The 13,905-nt window shown below is 45.1% G+C and overlaps 2 protein-coding genes across 6 annotated transcripts in view; both read left to right on the forward strand.

Annotated features, from left to right (window-relative positions):
• LOC115468254 (E3 ubiquitin-protein ligase TRIM39-like) overlaps nucleotides 1-13,905 on the forward strand; it is an 872,633-nt gene that overhangs the window by 377,259 nt on the left and 481,469 nt on the right. The gene's annotated exons all lie outside the window — the stretch shown is intronic.
• LOC115468255 (E3 ubiquitin-protein ligase TRIM39-like) overlaps nucleotides 1-13,905 on the forward strand; it is a 61,273-nt gene that overhangs the window by 45,391 nt on the left and 1,977 nt on the right. For 2 of the 5 annotated variants that reach the window (XM_030199813.1, XM_030199818.1), the window contains 2 exons: nucleotides 1,556-1,561; nucleotides 2,421-2,450. In XM_030199813.1, coding sequence (XP_030055673.1) covers nucleotides 1,556-1,561; nucleotides 2,421-2,450 — 36 coding nt within the window. Of the gene's footprint in view, nucleotides 1-1,555; nucleotides 1,562-1,883; nucleotides 1,890-2,420; nucleotides 2,451-13,905 lie in introns of all 5 variants that reach the window. The other 3 variants (XM_030199814.1, XM_030199817.1, XM_030199815.1) reach the window with 2 other exon arrangements.

Below are 13,905 nucleotides of genomic sequence, written 5' to 3' on the forward strand. Positions count from 1 at the left end.
GTCTGGTTTCTCCTCAGAGGCCTGTCTGATATGGGTAACCCTACAGCATAGCCCTCTGAGTCATTGAAACACGGAAGCCCCTCCACCACTTGCAAGGTGGTGTCCCTTCGGAGGGGTCATTTTTCAGTTCTATCAGTACTCTGGGATGAATACTATCCGGTCCAGGAGATTTGCTACTCTTCAGTTTGTAGAACTGCCCCATTACATCCTCCAGGTTTACAGAGAATTCATTAAGTTTCTCCGACTTGTCAGCTTCAAATACCATTTCCGGCACCGGTATCCCACCCAAATCTTCCTCAGTGAAGACCTAAGCAAACAATTCATTTAATCTCTCCGCTACAGCTTTGCCTTCCCTGATTGCCCCTTTTACTCCTTGGTCATCTAGCGGTCCAACTGATTCTTTTGCCGGCTTCCTGCATTTAATATACCTAAAAACATTTTTACTATGTGTTTTTGCCTCCAACGCAATCTTTTTTTTGAAGTCTCCCTTAGCTTTCCTTATCAGCACTTTGCATTTGACTTGATATTCCTTCTGCTGTTTCTTATTGTTTTCATATAAGCACATAAGCACCGCCACGCTGGGAAAAGACCAAAGGTCCATCAAGCCCAGCACTCTGTCTCCGACAGCGGCCATTCCAGGCCCCAAGAACCTGGCAAAAACCCAAAATTTAATAACGATCAATGGACTTTTCCTTCAGGAATCTATCCAGACCCCATTTAAACTCAGCAAGGCCAGCCGGTTCCTTCTTCCATTTTCTGAAGGATTTTCTTTTAGCTCTAATAGCTTCCTTCACCTCACTTTTTAACCACGCCGGCTGTTGTTTGGTCTTCCGTCCTCCTTTTTTAATACGTGGAATATATTTGGCCTGGGCTTCCAGTATGGTGTTTTCTTGCCCTGCTCTTCGGACTCGCGTCAGCTCCGCGCACTTTTTTCTTAAGTTATGGTCGTAGTAGCAGCGGCGCTCATGAAACTACGTCTCGTTGTGTCATCCTTTCCATAGATGTCTGGTTCATTACAGTCAGTCTTATTGGCAGAGTTGTCAGGTCAAGCAACGGGTGGTGCATTTCGGGCACACCCTAGGTTATGGGGTGCATATAGCCAGGTCTCTCATTTGAGATCTCTTTTGAGCTCTCGTGTGATCTCATTAGATTTCATAGCATGTTTCTATTTTTTCTCTCATTGTTTAGTCAAGTTGGCGCAGACTGTTTTTGTCTTCTCTACAAGCGTCCCACTTTCTGTTTTTTCTGGATGTTCTTGGGCCTTCGGCCATTACCTTGCTCTATTTTGCAGAGTAAAATTTTACTTTCTAGCTCCCAAGAAGGAATTTTTTCTTCATTCGCTTGTTTTGGGTGGGAATATGATTATTGTTATGACTGGATTCATATGTTTGTGTGGATTTTGCATTAAAATTAAAATGCTGACTGCCGTGGGCTGAATAAAGGCTGGATAATGTCATGTTCTTACTTTATAACAGTTGTACCATCAGTTCTGTCCAAAGCAACAATGACCTTGCATTGTCGATTGTCCCTCCTATTTGAGTGTAATCTGAAGAAGGAATGGGTGATAAGGCAAATCTTATTTTATTTTGCTGCATTGCAGCCTGGAAGTCATGTGTTTGCTTTGTCATAAGCTTATTCCTGGGATAAGCATCAGAAAATCTGTTTTACTCTTTTGGGATTTTGCCAGGTACTTGTGACCTGGATTCACCACTGTTGGAAACAGGATACTGGGCTTGATGGACCTTCAGTCTTTCCCTGGATGGAAGTTCTTATGTATGAATGTACTTATAAGATCATTGAAGGACATTTTTATAATTCAAAATCTCTAACATTTCTCTCTCTCTCTATTGTTTTTTTGTACAAAATAAAATCACATCCTGCAGAATTTGGTAAGTTTTATTCAGTTAGCAACATATAAATTAACACATTAATAACACTATTAATGCATTAATTTTTTTAACGAATACCATGTTTTGTGATGCCTGTTTTTTTTTTAATGCTGATCCACCCCTCTCCCACACTTACATCTACAGCAGGGCTCAGGATTTATCTCCTTCCTCAGAGCTGCTTCAAACTCCTTCTCTCCACCTGCATGGTGCAGAAAGTTGGGGAAGATCTCTTGAGACTTGAAACCATAAGACTTCCCCAACTTCCTGCACTGTGTGACTCAAGTATCTGCTATAGAGGTAAATGTGTGGGGTGGGGAAGAGAAACTGAATGAAGGCTGTTTGAAACCTTATTTTTTAATGCACAAAATGCATGCTGTGATTAAGCACGGTGAATTGCATGATTAAAACTTTTAATCACACAATCACAATTAAACTTTTTATTCATTGTCCACCCCTAATATGTTTTTTATATCATTCTACTTATTTCTCTTCTCTGAGATCTGATCATTGTTCATCTTTATTTTAATGCAGATTGGTGGATGGAATTTGGCAGATATACAGGTAACTGAATCTGATATATACAGTAACTTATTATACCAAACCATCAAATCCACTAATGTGTCCTTTGACTGTGATTCCACTATACAGACACCTACAGCCAGTGTTAGGGATTATTTTCACCCCGCGATAGAGAAGACAATGAAGCGTATTTTCAAAGCACTTAGACTTACAAAGCTTTGTGGTAACCTATGGAGCCCCATTTGTGTTTCTCCTAATCAGGGTCAGGGAGTGATCCCTCTGGTTCAGACCTGGCAAGTTTCCCACATACCTTTCTCAGGTCATCTCCGAAACTTCCACAAGGGAGTGAATGACTCCCACTCAGCAGTCTGTGACAGGCCCAGGACTTTTCAGCAAATGATACAGTACAGTTTGCTTCTGGAAACAGTCACCAACAGGCTCATTTTCAAAAGAGATGGATGTCCAAAACGTGGATGGGTGGCGGTAACCAGGGGCGTAGCTATGTGGGGCCACTGGGGCATGGGCCCCCGTAGATTTGGCCCTGGCCCCCCCTACCGACGACCCTCTCAAACCCCCCTCCCGCCACTGCCGTTGCTGTCAGGTGCCTTAAAGGCAAGGTTTTTACGGTGGAGATACCGTTCAACTTCTGGAACAAAACAGTTGTTGAACCAATCCCAGAATAATTTGGATGTCATCCAAGCTTTGCAGTTCCAATGGACTGGCATGTAATTCAGGTTCTTTCCTTTGTGCATGAGGATTTTGGGCTCTATATGGGAGTGGGAATTTGAAATTACCCTTGGCATTGGTGCACAACATCATAAATACATAAGTAATGCCACACTGGGAAAAGACCAAGGGTCCATCGAGTCCAGCATCCTGTCCACGACAGCGGCCAATCCAGGCCAAGGGCACCTGGCAAGCTTTCCAAACGTACAAACATTCTATACATGTTATTCCTGGAATTGTGGATTTTTCCTAAGTCCATTTAGTAGCGGTTTATGGACTTGTCCTTTAGGAAACCGTCTAACCCCTTTTTAAACTCTGCCAACTAACCGCCTTCACCACGTTCTCTGGCAACGAATTCCAGAGTTTAATTACGCATTGGGTGAAGAAACATTTTCTCCGATTTGTTTTAAATTTACTACACTGTAGTTTCATCGCATGCCCCCTAGTCCTAGTATTTTTGGAAAGCGTGAACAGCATCCACTCCACTCATTATTTTATATACCTCTATCATGTCTCCCCTCAGCCGTCTCTTCTCCAAGCTGAATAGCCCTAGCCTCCTTAGTCTTTCTTCATAGGGAAATCGTCCCATCCCCGTTATCATTTTAGTCGCCCTTCGCTGCACCTTTTCCAATTCTACTATATCTTTCTTGAGATGCCAACTCCAGGCTTCGCTCCTTCTGTCTTGCTGCACCCTATGCCTGGAATAGACTTCCTGAGCCCCTACGTCTTACCTCATCCTTGACCATCTTTAAATCTAGTTTAAAAGCCCACCTCTTTGATATTGCTTTTGACTTGTAACCACTTGCCTCCACCTACCCTCCTCTCCTCTTTCCTCTACAAATTAATTGCTTTGCTTGCTTAATTTTTGTCTATTAGATTGTAAACTCTTTGAGCAGGAACTGTCTTCTATGTTTGTGCAGCGCTGCATACGCTTTGTAGCGCTATATAAATGCTAAATAGTAGTACATAAGTACATAAGTACATAAGTAGTGCCATACTGGGAAAGACCAAAGGTCCATCTAGCCCAGCATCCTGTCACCGACAGTGGCCAATCCAGGTCAAGGGCACCTGGCACGCTCCCCCAACGTAAAAACATTCCAGACAAGTTATACCTAAAAATGCGGAATTTTTCCAAGTCCATTTAATAGCGGTCTATGGACTTGTCCTTTAGGAATCTATCTAACCCCTTTTTAAACTCCGTCAAGCTAACCGCCCGTACCACGTTCTCCGGCAACGAATTCCAGAGTCTAATTACACGTTGGGTGAAGAAAAATTTTCTCCGATTCGTTTTAAATTTACCACACTGTAGCTTCAACTCATGCCCTCTAGTCCTAGTATTTTTGGATAGCGTGAACAGTCGCTTCACATCCACCCGATCAATTCCACTCATTATTTTATACACTTCTATCATATCTCCCCTCAGCCGTCTCTTCTCCAAGCTAAAAAGCCCTAGCCTTCTCAGCCTCTCTTCATAGGAAAGTCGTCCCATCCCCACTATCATTTTCGTCGCCCTTCGCTGTACCTTTTCCAATTCTACTATATCTTTTTTGAGATACGGAGACCAGTACTGAACACAATACTCCAGGTGCGGTCGCACCATGGAGCGATACAACGGCATTATAACATCCGCACACCTGGACTCCATACCCTTCCTAATAACACCCAACATTCTATTCGCTTTCCTAGCCGCAGCAGCACACTGAGCAGAAGGTTTCAGCGTATCATCGACGACGACACCCAGATCCCTTTCTTGATCCGTAACTCCTAACGCGGAACCTTGCAAGACGTAGCTATAATTCGGGTTCCTCTTACCCACATGCAGTAGTAGTAGTAGTAGATGCGGCGATACAACGGCATTATAACATCCTCACACCTGTTTTCCATACCTTTCCTAATAATACCCAACATTCTATTCGCTTTCCTAGCCGCAGCAGCACACTGAGCAGAAAGTTTCAATGTATTATCGACGACGACACCCAGATCCCTTTTTTGGTCCGTAACTCCTAGCGTGGAACCTTGCATGACGTAGCTATAATTCGGGTTCTTTTTTCCCACATGCATCACCTTGCACTTGCTCACATTAAACGTCATCTGCCATTTAGCCGCCCAGTCTCCCAGTCTCGTAAGGTCCTTCTGTAATTTTTCACAATCCTGTCGCGAGTTAATGACTTTGAATAACTTTGTGTCATCAGCAAATTTAATTACCTCGCTAGTTACTCCCATCTCTAAATTATTTATAAATATATTAAAAAGCAGCGGTCCTAGCACAGACCCCTGAGGAACCCCACTAACTACCCTTCTCCATTGTGAATACTGCCCATTTAACCCCACTCTCTGTTTCTTATCCTTCAACCAGTTTTTAATCCACAATAGGACATTTCCTCCTATCCCATGACCCTCCAATTTCCTCTGTAGCCTTTCATGAGCTACCTTGTCAAACGCCTTTTGAAAATCCAAATACACAATATCAACCGGCTCCCCTTTGTCCACGTTTGTTTACTCCTTCAAAGAATTGAAGTAAATTGGTCAGGCAAGATTCTCCCACACAAAAGCCGTGCTGACTTGGTCTCAGTAATCCATGTCCTCGGATGTGCTCTGTAATTTTGTTTTTAATAATAGCCTCTAGCATTTTCCCCGGCACCAACGTCAGACTCACCGGTCTATAATTTCCCGGATCTCCCCTGGAAGCTTTTTAAAAAATCGGCATTACATTGGCCACCCTCCAATCTTCTGGTATCATGCTCGATTTTAAGGATAAATTGCATATCACTAACAATATTATTTTATTTACTAGTAAAAAAAGGCCCATTTCTGACAGAAATGAAACGGGCGCTAGCAAGGTTTTGCTTGGAGTGTGTATGTTTGACACAGTGTGTTTGATAGTGACTGTGTGTGTGAGAGAGAGTGAATGTTCGTGTGTGTGTGTGTGTGACAGAGAGAGAGAGTGTGACCGTCTCCTCTGTCCCCTGCCCCCCCTCCAGCCACTCAGCGATTTTTCTCTCTCCCCTGCTCCCCCTCCAGGCACCCAGCGATTCTCCTCTGTCCCCTGCCCCCCCCCCCCGTCCAGCGATTCTCCTCTTTCCCCTGCCCCCCCTGTAGCCACCCAGGGATTCTCCTCTCTCCACTGCTGATCGCCGGAACTTCGTTGAAGAAAGGCGCTACTCGAGCGCGGAAGGAACTCTCTCTTCAAGAAAGGTATCATTTGCGGCGACGGGGCGGGCGGCGACGGCGGGGGAGAGTTGGTGGCGGGAGGGGGTTTGAAGGGGATCGTGGGCAGGCAGGGGGGGGGGTCCGATGTGGTGGTGGCGGCGGCGGCTCGGGGGGGGGCGGCTAAACAGTGCCCCCCCACCTCGGGCTCTGGCCCCCCCTCCTCGGGCTCTGGCCCCCCCTCCTGGCGAGGTCTGGCTACGCCCCTGACCCTAAGTGGCCAATTTGGTGAGTTTACCAAGGACTTAGTGAGCTGTCAGGAACGAGTGAATGCGGTGGAAGATCGCGCTACAAAATTGGAAGGCGACCACGAACAGCTGAGGAAAACAGTAGCAGCCTTGGAAGCGAAGGTGGAAGACCTCGAGAACCGCTCGAGGAGGAATAACTTGCGGTTAATTGGTCTGCCTGAAGAGCTGGAAGATAGAGATTTAATACCATTTCTAGAAAGGTGGATTCCTAAAGAACTGGCCCTGGATGGGAACTTCAAGTCTCTGCAGATTGAGAGGGCACATAGAGTGGGTCCACGTGGCACGAGGCTAGAGGCACGGCCCAGAGTGGTTATTCTTCGGCTGTTGAATTTTCGCCAGAAACAGGAGATTTTACAGGCACTGAGGTCGGGGAAAACACTGATGTATCAGTCAAAAAAAATCCTTTGTTTTCAAGATTATTCGGCCGGGGTGGCGGCACAACGTAAGAAGTTTGCACCGATATGTTCACAACTATTCCAGCGGAAAGTGCGGTTTGCTTTAGTATACCCGGCTGTGCTGAGAGTGACCTGGAATGGGACAACACAACACGTATCATGCATTCAGTGGAAGAAGCTAAACTTTTTTTGGAGCAACTGAACAGCAGTGGACAAGCTACATGAATAGAACATGAGGATTGGTATGACCGGGGACTATCGGGTGCAAAGTCGGGGGTAGAGGCTGGGGAGAATATGTTTGTGATGGGGTTACTGAGGGTGGTGCGGGAGAGTTTGATGACACCCTGTAGTGGTTAACAATGGGTGCGGGGAATTGGTTTGTTGTTTGGTTTCCATTTGAGGGGAGGGGGAACCTGGAGAGGCACTAGATGTGACGTTCCAGATGTGTGTTCTGGAACACGGGAAAGGGAGGATTAAAAGGGGGGGGAGGGAGATGGGGGGGGGGGGCGGGGGGGATTATTGGATATGTTTGCAAGTGGAGTGTGACGAGTGGAGAATCCGGAGGGGAGTTAGAAAGAGTTGGAGTCTGTATGGGAGGGGGTGGAGGCTGGGCTATCTCCTCCCAAATCCACAGAAAAGATATTTTGATATGCTACTTTGGGGTCATTGGCTCATAGAGTGAAGGTGGTAACATGGAATGTGGGTGGCATAAATTCACCCATTAAGCGAACAAAAATATTACAACATTTACACAGGAATCACATTGATATTGCATTTTTACAGGAGACCCATTTGGACGCTGGAGAACATGGTAAGCTTAAAACTTGGTGGGTAGGCGATTGCTGGGCTGCAGATGCCATCCATAAAAAAGGAGGAGTAGCCATTTTATGTAAGAAGGGTACTATTGATAGTCATCGGGTGTTATATGTAGACTCAGGGGGGAGATATATAATGGTGGAAGTAACAATAAAAGGTCGCCCCTATTTGCTATGCAACATTTATGCCCCGAATCACTATGACAAGCAGTTCTACAACCGTATAATACAGTTATTATTACAACAAAGGAATTTGGATAAGGTGGTGGGGGGAGATTTCAACGCAGTGTGGGACCCAGAGATGGACAGTACGGGGCGGAGGGCTCCAGAGACATATAGAGGGAATAGAGGTCTTAGGCAGCTGGTCTGTCTGTTTGATTTGGTGGACTGCTGGAGAGCGCTGCACCCCACTGAGAAAGACTATACTCACCTTTCGAGAGCACACTCCTCTCAGGCAAGGATAGATTATCTTCTAATTTCTAGGGGGGTATTTGGGAGGGTGGAGAAAGGGGAGTTGGGACCATATGTGATATCAGACCACGCTTGGGTGCTAATGGAGTGGTCGGTGGGATTGGCAGATAGTAGACCCAAGAGCTGGCAATTCCCAATTGAATTATACAAAGATGCAAAATTTAGAGCACATATCATTGACTGCTGGCATCAGTATGCGAGTCACAATGAGGAACATACAAATGACCCGATTCTGTATTGGGAGGCCGCAAAGGCAGTTCTCAGGGGGGAAATAATTAACTACACGTGTAGGAGTAGGAAGATTCGAGATAGGGATATTTTGAGATTGGGGGAGCAGTTGCGTAGGGCTAGGAAGAGATTTGGGGAGGAACAATCGGGGAAGACCAGGCAATTAGTACTCGAGACACAGGTGGCGTTGAACTCATTGCTCCATCAACGAGCAGTAAAGTCTCAAACATATTATAAATATCAGCTATATAAGCATGGCAATAAAACGGGGAGATTGTTGGCCAATTTGTTGAGACCTAGAGCACGCCCTCAGGGGATACTGCAAATCCAGGAGTCGAGGGGCCATTTAGTCCGTACTGATCGGGAGATTTCTCAGGTATTTCACCGTTATTATACAGAACTATATAAAAGCCCTCCGGACTTAGGTTTGAGGGGGGACGTATATTTGGAGTCCAAGCTACTGCCCTTGATAGATGAGGGAACTAGAGGACGGTTGAATGAGCAAATAAGTGTGGAAGAAGTGGAGGGGGCGATAGGGAAAAGTGCGTTGAACAAGGCACCTGGAGCTGACGGGTATAGAGCCGAGTTTTACAAACTAATGGGTACGGAGATCACAACCCCGTTGGCTGCTATGTTTAATAAAATTATAGAATTGGAATCTATGCCGCAGTCCTTAAAGGTGGCACAAATAATTGTACTGCCAAAACCTGGTAGGGACCCGTTGTTGCCAGAATCTTATAGGCCGATCTCTTTGCTTAATTTTGAAGCGAAGTTGATGGCAAAAGTTTTAGCTAATAGAATGGCTAAGGTGCTTCCGGAAATTATACATGAAGCACAGGTAGGATTCGTGAAGGGAAGATCAATCACCAAGAATGTAAGGAGAATTTTGACTTCTTTGGAGCAGAGATCAAAGAGAGGGATACCATCTATCCTAGTAAGTTTTGATGCAGAGAAAGCATTTGATAAGGTGAGATGGGACTTTATGTTTGAAGTATTGAGGGCATATGGCTTTGAGGGTCTCTTTGTTTCAGGAATAAGAGCATTGTATGCGGAGCCACAGGCAACAGTGTTGGTGAATGGAATGTCGTCAGCGATGTTTCCAGTCCTACGGGGTACCCGGCAGGGATGCCCTCTATCGCCGCTTCTTTTTGTGTTGACTTTAGATCCCTTAATTACAGAGATACTGACAACAGATGATATTCAGGGGGTTCGAGTTGGGGAGGGTTGTTTCAAAGTAGCGGCATTTGCTGATGACATACTGGTACATCTGGAGAGTCCTCGAAGTTCCTTGGCGGCTCTTTTGGAAATCTTTGGTGAGTATGGAGACTTTGCAGGTCTCCAATTGAATTTGGGGAAATCGGAGGCTTTACCTTCCTCAGTCCAAGTGAAGGATGAATGGAGAGAGGGGTTCCCTTTGAGGTGGGCATCAGATTCATTTCGATATTTGGGGATTAATTTAAGCATGGATGTGACAAATTTATATCAGCTTAATGTGGGGAAACTGATTGAAGATACCAAGGAGAAGTTGGAGCGGTGGCGTTTATTGCCAATTTCTTTAATGGGTAGAATTAATCTGATAAAGATGGTTCAGTTTCCAAAGTGGTTATATGTTCTTCAAATATTGCCTATACGCCTTCTTCAGAAAGATCTGAGATTATTTTATAAATGGGTGAGTGCTTTTTGTTGGGCAGGGAAAAAGCCGAGGCTGAGAATGGCACTATTGATAGGTCATTGGAGGCAAGGTGGTCTGGGACTGCCAGACTTGAAGTTATATAACCAAGCTTGTATGCTTCGACATGTGGGAGATTGGATTGAGGGGACAACCGTTTACACACCATTATACTTAGAACAGGAACATTTTGCGCCTTATCATCTTTATTTTCTGTTGCACTGCAAAAAAAGTCAGTTGCCTGAGGGTATAAAGGGGAGTGTGCTCTTGAATTCATTGAGAGAGGGGTGGAAGGTTCTGGTGAGGCGGTTAGGTGGGGACCCTGAGGTGTCGGATCAGTTGCCTATTAGAGGGAATGGAAGGTTTAGATCAGGATGGGATAATATTTGGTTTAAGAGATGGGAGCAAAAAGGGATATATCTTCTGGAGCACGTAATGGGAGCCACAGGGGAGTTGGAACCGCTAGGAACTTGGGAGGAAGAGTCTTCTGGGGGGTGGGGTGCACAGTTTGCCTACGCACAGCTAACACACTACGTAAGGACCTTGGACAGGAATAAGTTGCAATTCAAGCTAGGAGTAGAGCTCAGGTCATTCTTTTCAAAGATTTCTGATAGTGGATTGTCCATCTCTAGGTTAGTGCAGGCCCTTGTTCAGTTATGTCCCGCTAGAAGGTTTGAGGGGATCAAGGCAAAATGGGAGGAGGAATCGGGGGTGGGGCTAGGTACTTGGGAAGTTTTGCAATCTTTAAAAGGAGTTTATACTTTAACATCTGATATGCGGTTGAGGGAATGTGGGGCTCGGGTGATCCTACGGGCATATATGACTAAGGCGATGTTAGCACATGTGGAAGGGGGCCAAGATTCGCAGTGTTCCAAATGTGGTCATCCTAGACATACATACTATCATGCATTTTGGGCTTGCCAGAAAGTGCAAAGTTTTTGGAACCAGGTGGTGCGTTTTTTGGAACGCCTGGTGGATAGATCTCTTCAAGGTTCAATGGAACAATTACTTTTGGATGTGCCTGGAGCATTTCGCAGTTTAAAGGGGCCTGGGCGGCTGCTTTGTAGGAAATTGTGCTTGGTGGCTCGGAAAACAATTTTACAATACTGGGTGGGGTCGGAGACTCCCGCATTGGGGCATTGGAGAAATCAGATACACCAATTGATGGCATGGGAAGCTCGAGATGCGAAAGGCACTTTAAGACGCAAGAAACTACCGTCCGCCTGGCCAGGACGAACAGACGGATGCGGAAATGTTAAAGGAAATCAGGGACGCAAACAAACTGGGCAACACAATAATAATGGGGGATTTCAATTACCCGCATATAGACTGGGTTAATGTAACATCTGTACACGCAAGGGACATAAGATTTCTTGATGAAATCAAGGACAGCTTCATGGAACAGCTAGTTCAGGAGCCGACAAGAGAAGGAAAAATACTAGACTTAGTCCTTAGTGGTGCTCATGATCTAGTGCAGGGGGTAACGGTACGAGGGCCGCTTGACAACAGTGATCATAATATGATCGGTTTTGATATTGGCATTGAAGGAAGTGAAACTAGGAAATCAAGTACGCTAGCGTTTAACTATAGAAAAGGTGATTACGACAAAATGAGAAAAATGGTGAAAAAAAGACTGAAAGGAGCAGCTCGCAGAGTAAAAAACTTGCGTCAGGCGTGGATGCTGTTTAAAAACACCATCCTGGAGGTTCAGGACAAATATATTCCATGTATTAGAAAAAAGGGAAAAAAGACTAAACGTCAGCCGGCGTGGCTAAACAGTAAGATAAAGGAAGTCATTAGAGCCAAAAAACAATCCTTCAGAAAGTGGAGAAGAGAACCAACTGAAAGTAACAGGATAGATCATAAGGAATGCCAAGCCAAATGCAAAGCGGAGATAAGGAGGGCAAAAAAGGACTTTGAGAAGAAATTAGCGTTGGAAGCAAAAATACATAGCAAAAATTTTTTTAGATACATTAAAAGCAGGAAACCGGCCAAAGAGTCGGTTGGGCCACTGGACGAAAATGGTGTTAAAGGGGCGATCAGGGAGGACAAAGCCGTAGCGGAGAAATTAAATGAATTCTTTGCTTCGGTCTTCACCGAGGAGGATTTGGGGGGGACACCGGTGCCGGAAAGAATATTTGAAGCGGGGGAGTCGGAGAAACTAAACGAATTCTCTGTAACCTTGGAGGATGTAATGGGTCAGTTCAGCAAGCTGAAGAGTAGTAAATCACCGGGACCTGATGGTATTCATCCCAGAGTATTAATAGAACTAAAAAATGAACTTGCGGAGCTACTGTTAGAAATATGCAATCTGTCCCTAAAATCGAGTGTAGTACCGGAAGACTGGAGGGTAGCCAATGTTACTCCGATTTTTAAGAAGGGTTCCAGAGGAGATCCGGGAAATTATAGACCGGTGAGTCTGACGTCGGTGCCGGGCAAGATGGTGGAGGCTATTATTAAGAATAAAATTGCAGAGCATATACAAAAACATGGACTGATGAGACAAAGTCAGCACGGATTTAGTGAAGGGAAGTCTTGCCTCACCAATCTAATGCATTTTTTTGAGGGGGTAAGCAAACATGTGGACAATGGGGAGCCGGTTGATATTGTATATCTGGATTTTCAGAAGGCGTTTGACAAAGTGCCGCACGAAAGACTCCTGAAGAAATTGCAGAGTCATGGAATCGGAGGTAGGGTATTATTATGGATTAAGAACTGGTTGAAAGATAGGAAGCAGAGAGTAGGATTGCGTGGCCAGTATTCTCAGTGGAGGAGGGTAGTTAGTGGGGTCCCGCAGGGGTCTGTGCTGGGTCCGTTGCTTTTTAATGTATTTATAAATGACCTAGAGATGGGAATAACTAGTGAGGTAATTAAATTTGCCGATGACACAAAATTATTCAGGGTCGTCAAGTCGCAGGAGGAATGTGAACGATTACAGGAGGACCTTGCGAGACTGGGAGAATGGGCGTGCAAGTGGCAGATGAAGTTCAATGTTGACAAGTGCAAAGTGATGCATGTGGGTAAGAGGAACCCGAATTATAGCTACGTCTTGCAAGGTTCCGCGTTAGGAGTTACGGATCAAGAAAGGGATCTGGGTGTCGTCGTCGATGATACGCTGAAACCTTCTGCTCAGTGTGCTGCTGCGGCTAGGAAAGCAAATAGAATGTTGGGTGTTATTAGGAAGGGTATGGAGTCCAGGTGTGCGGATGTTATAATGCCGTTGTATCGCTCCATGGTGCGACCGCACCTGGAGTATTGTGTTCAGTACTGGTCTCCGTATCTCAAAAAAGATATAGTAGAATTGGAAAAGGTACAGCGAAGGGCGACGAAAATGATAGTGGGGATGGGACGACTTTCCTATGAAGAGAGGCTGAGAAGGCTAGGGCTTTTTAGCTTGGAGAAGAGACGGCTGAGGGGAGATATGATAGAAGTGTATAAAATAATGAGTGGAATTGATCGGGTGGATGTGAAGCGACTGTTCACGCTATCCAAAAATACTAGGACTAGAGGGCATGAGTTGAAGCTACAGTGTGGTAAATTTAAAACGAATCGGAGAAAATTTTTCTTCACCCAACGTGCAATTAGACTCTGGAATTCGTTGCCGGAGAACGTGGTACGGGCGGTTAGCTTGACGGAGTTTAAAAAGGGGTTAGATAGATTCCTAAAGGACAAGTCCATAGACCGCTATTAAATGGACTTGGAAAAATTCCGCATTTTTAGGTATAACTTGTCTGGAAT

Source organism: Microcaecilia unicolor, chromosome 4 (genome assembly GCF_901765095.1).
Source record: "Microcaecilia unicolor chromosome 4, aMicUni1.1, whole genome shotgun sequence".
In the NCBI taxonomy this organism is placed as follows: Eukaryota; Metazoa; Chordata; class Amphibia; order Gymnophiona; family Siphonopidae; genus Microcaecilia; species Microcaecilia unicolor.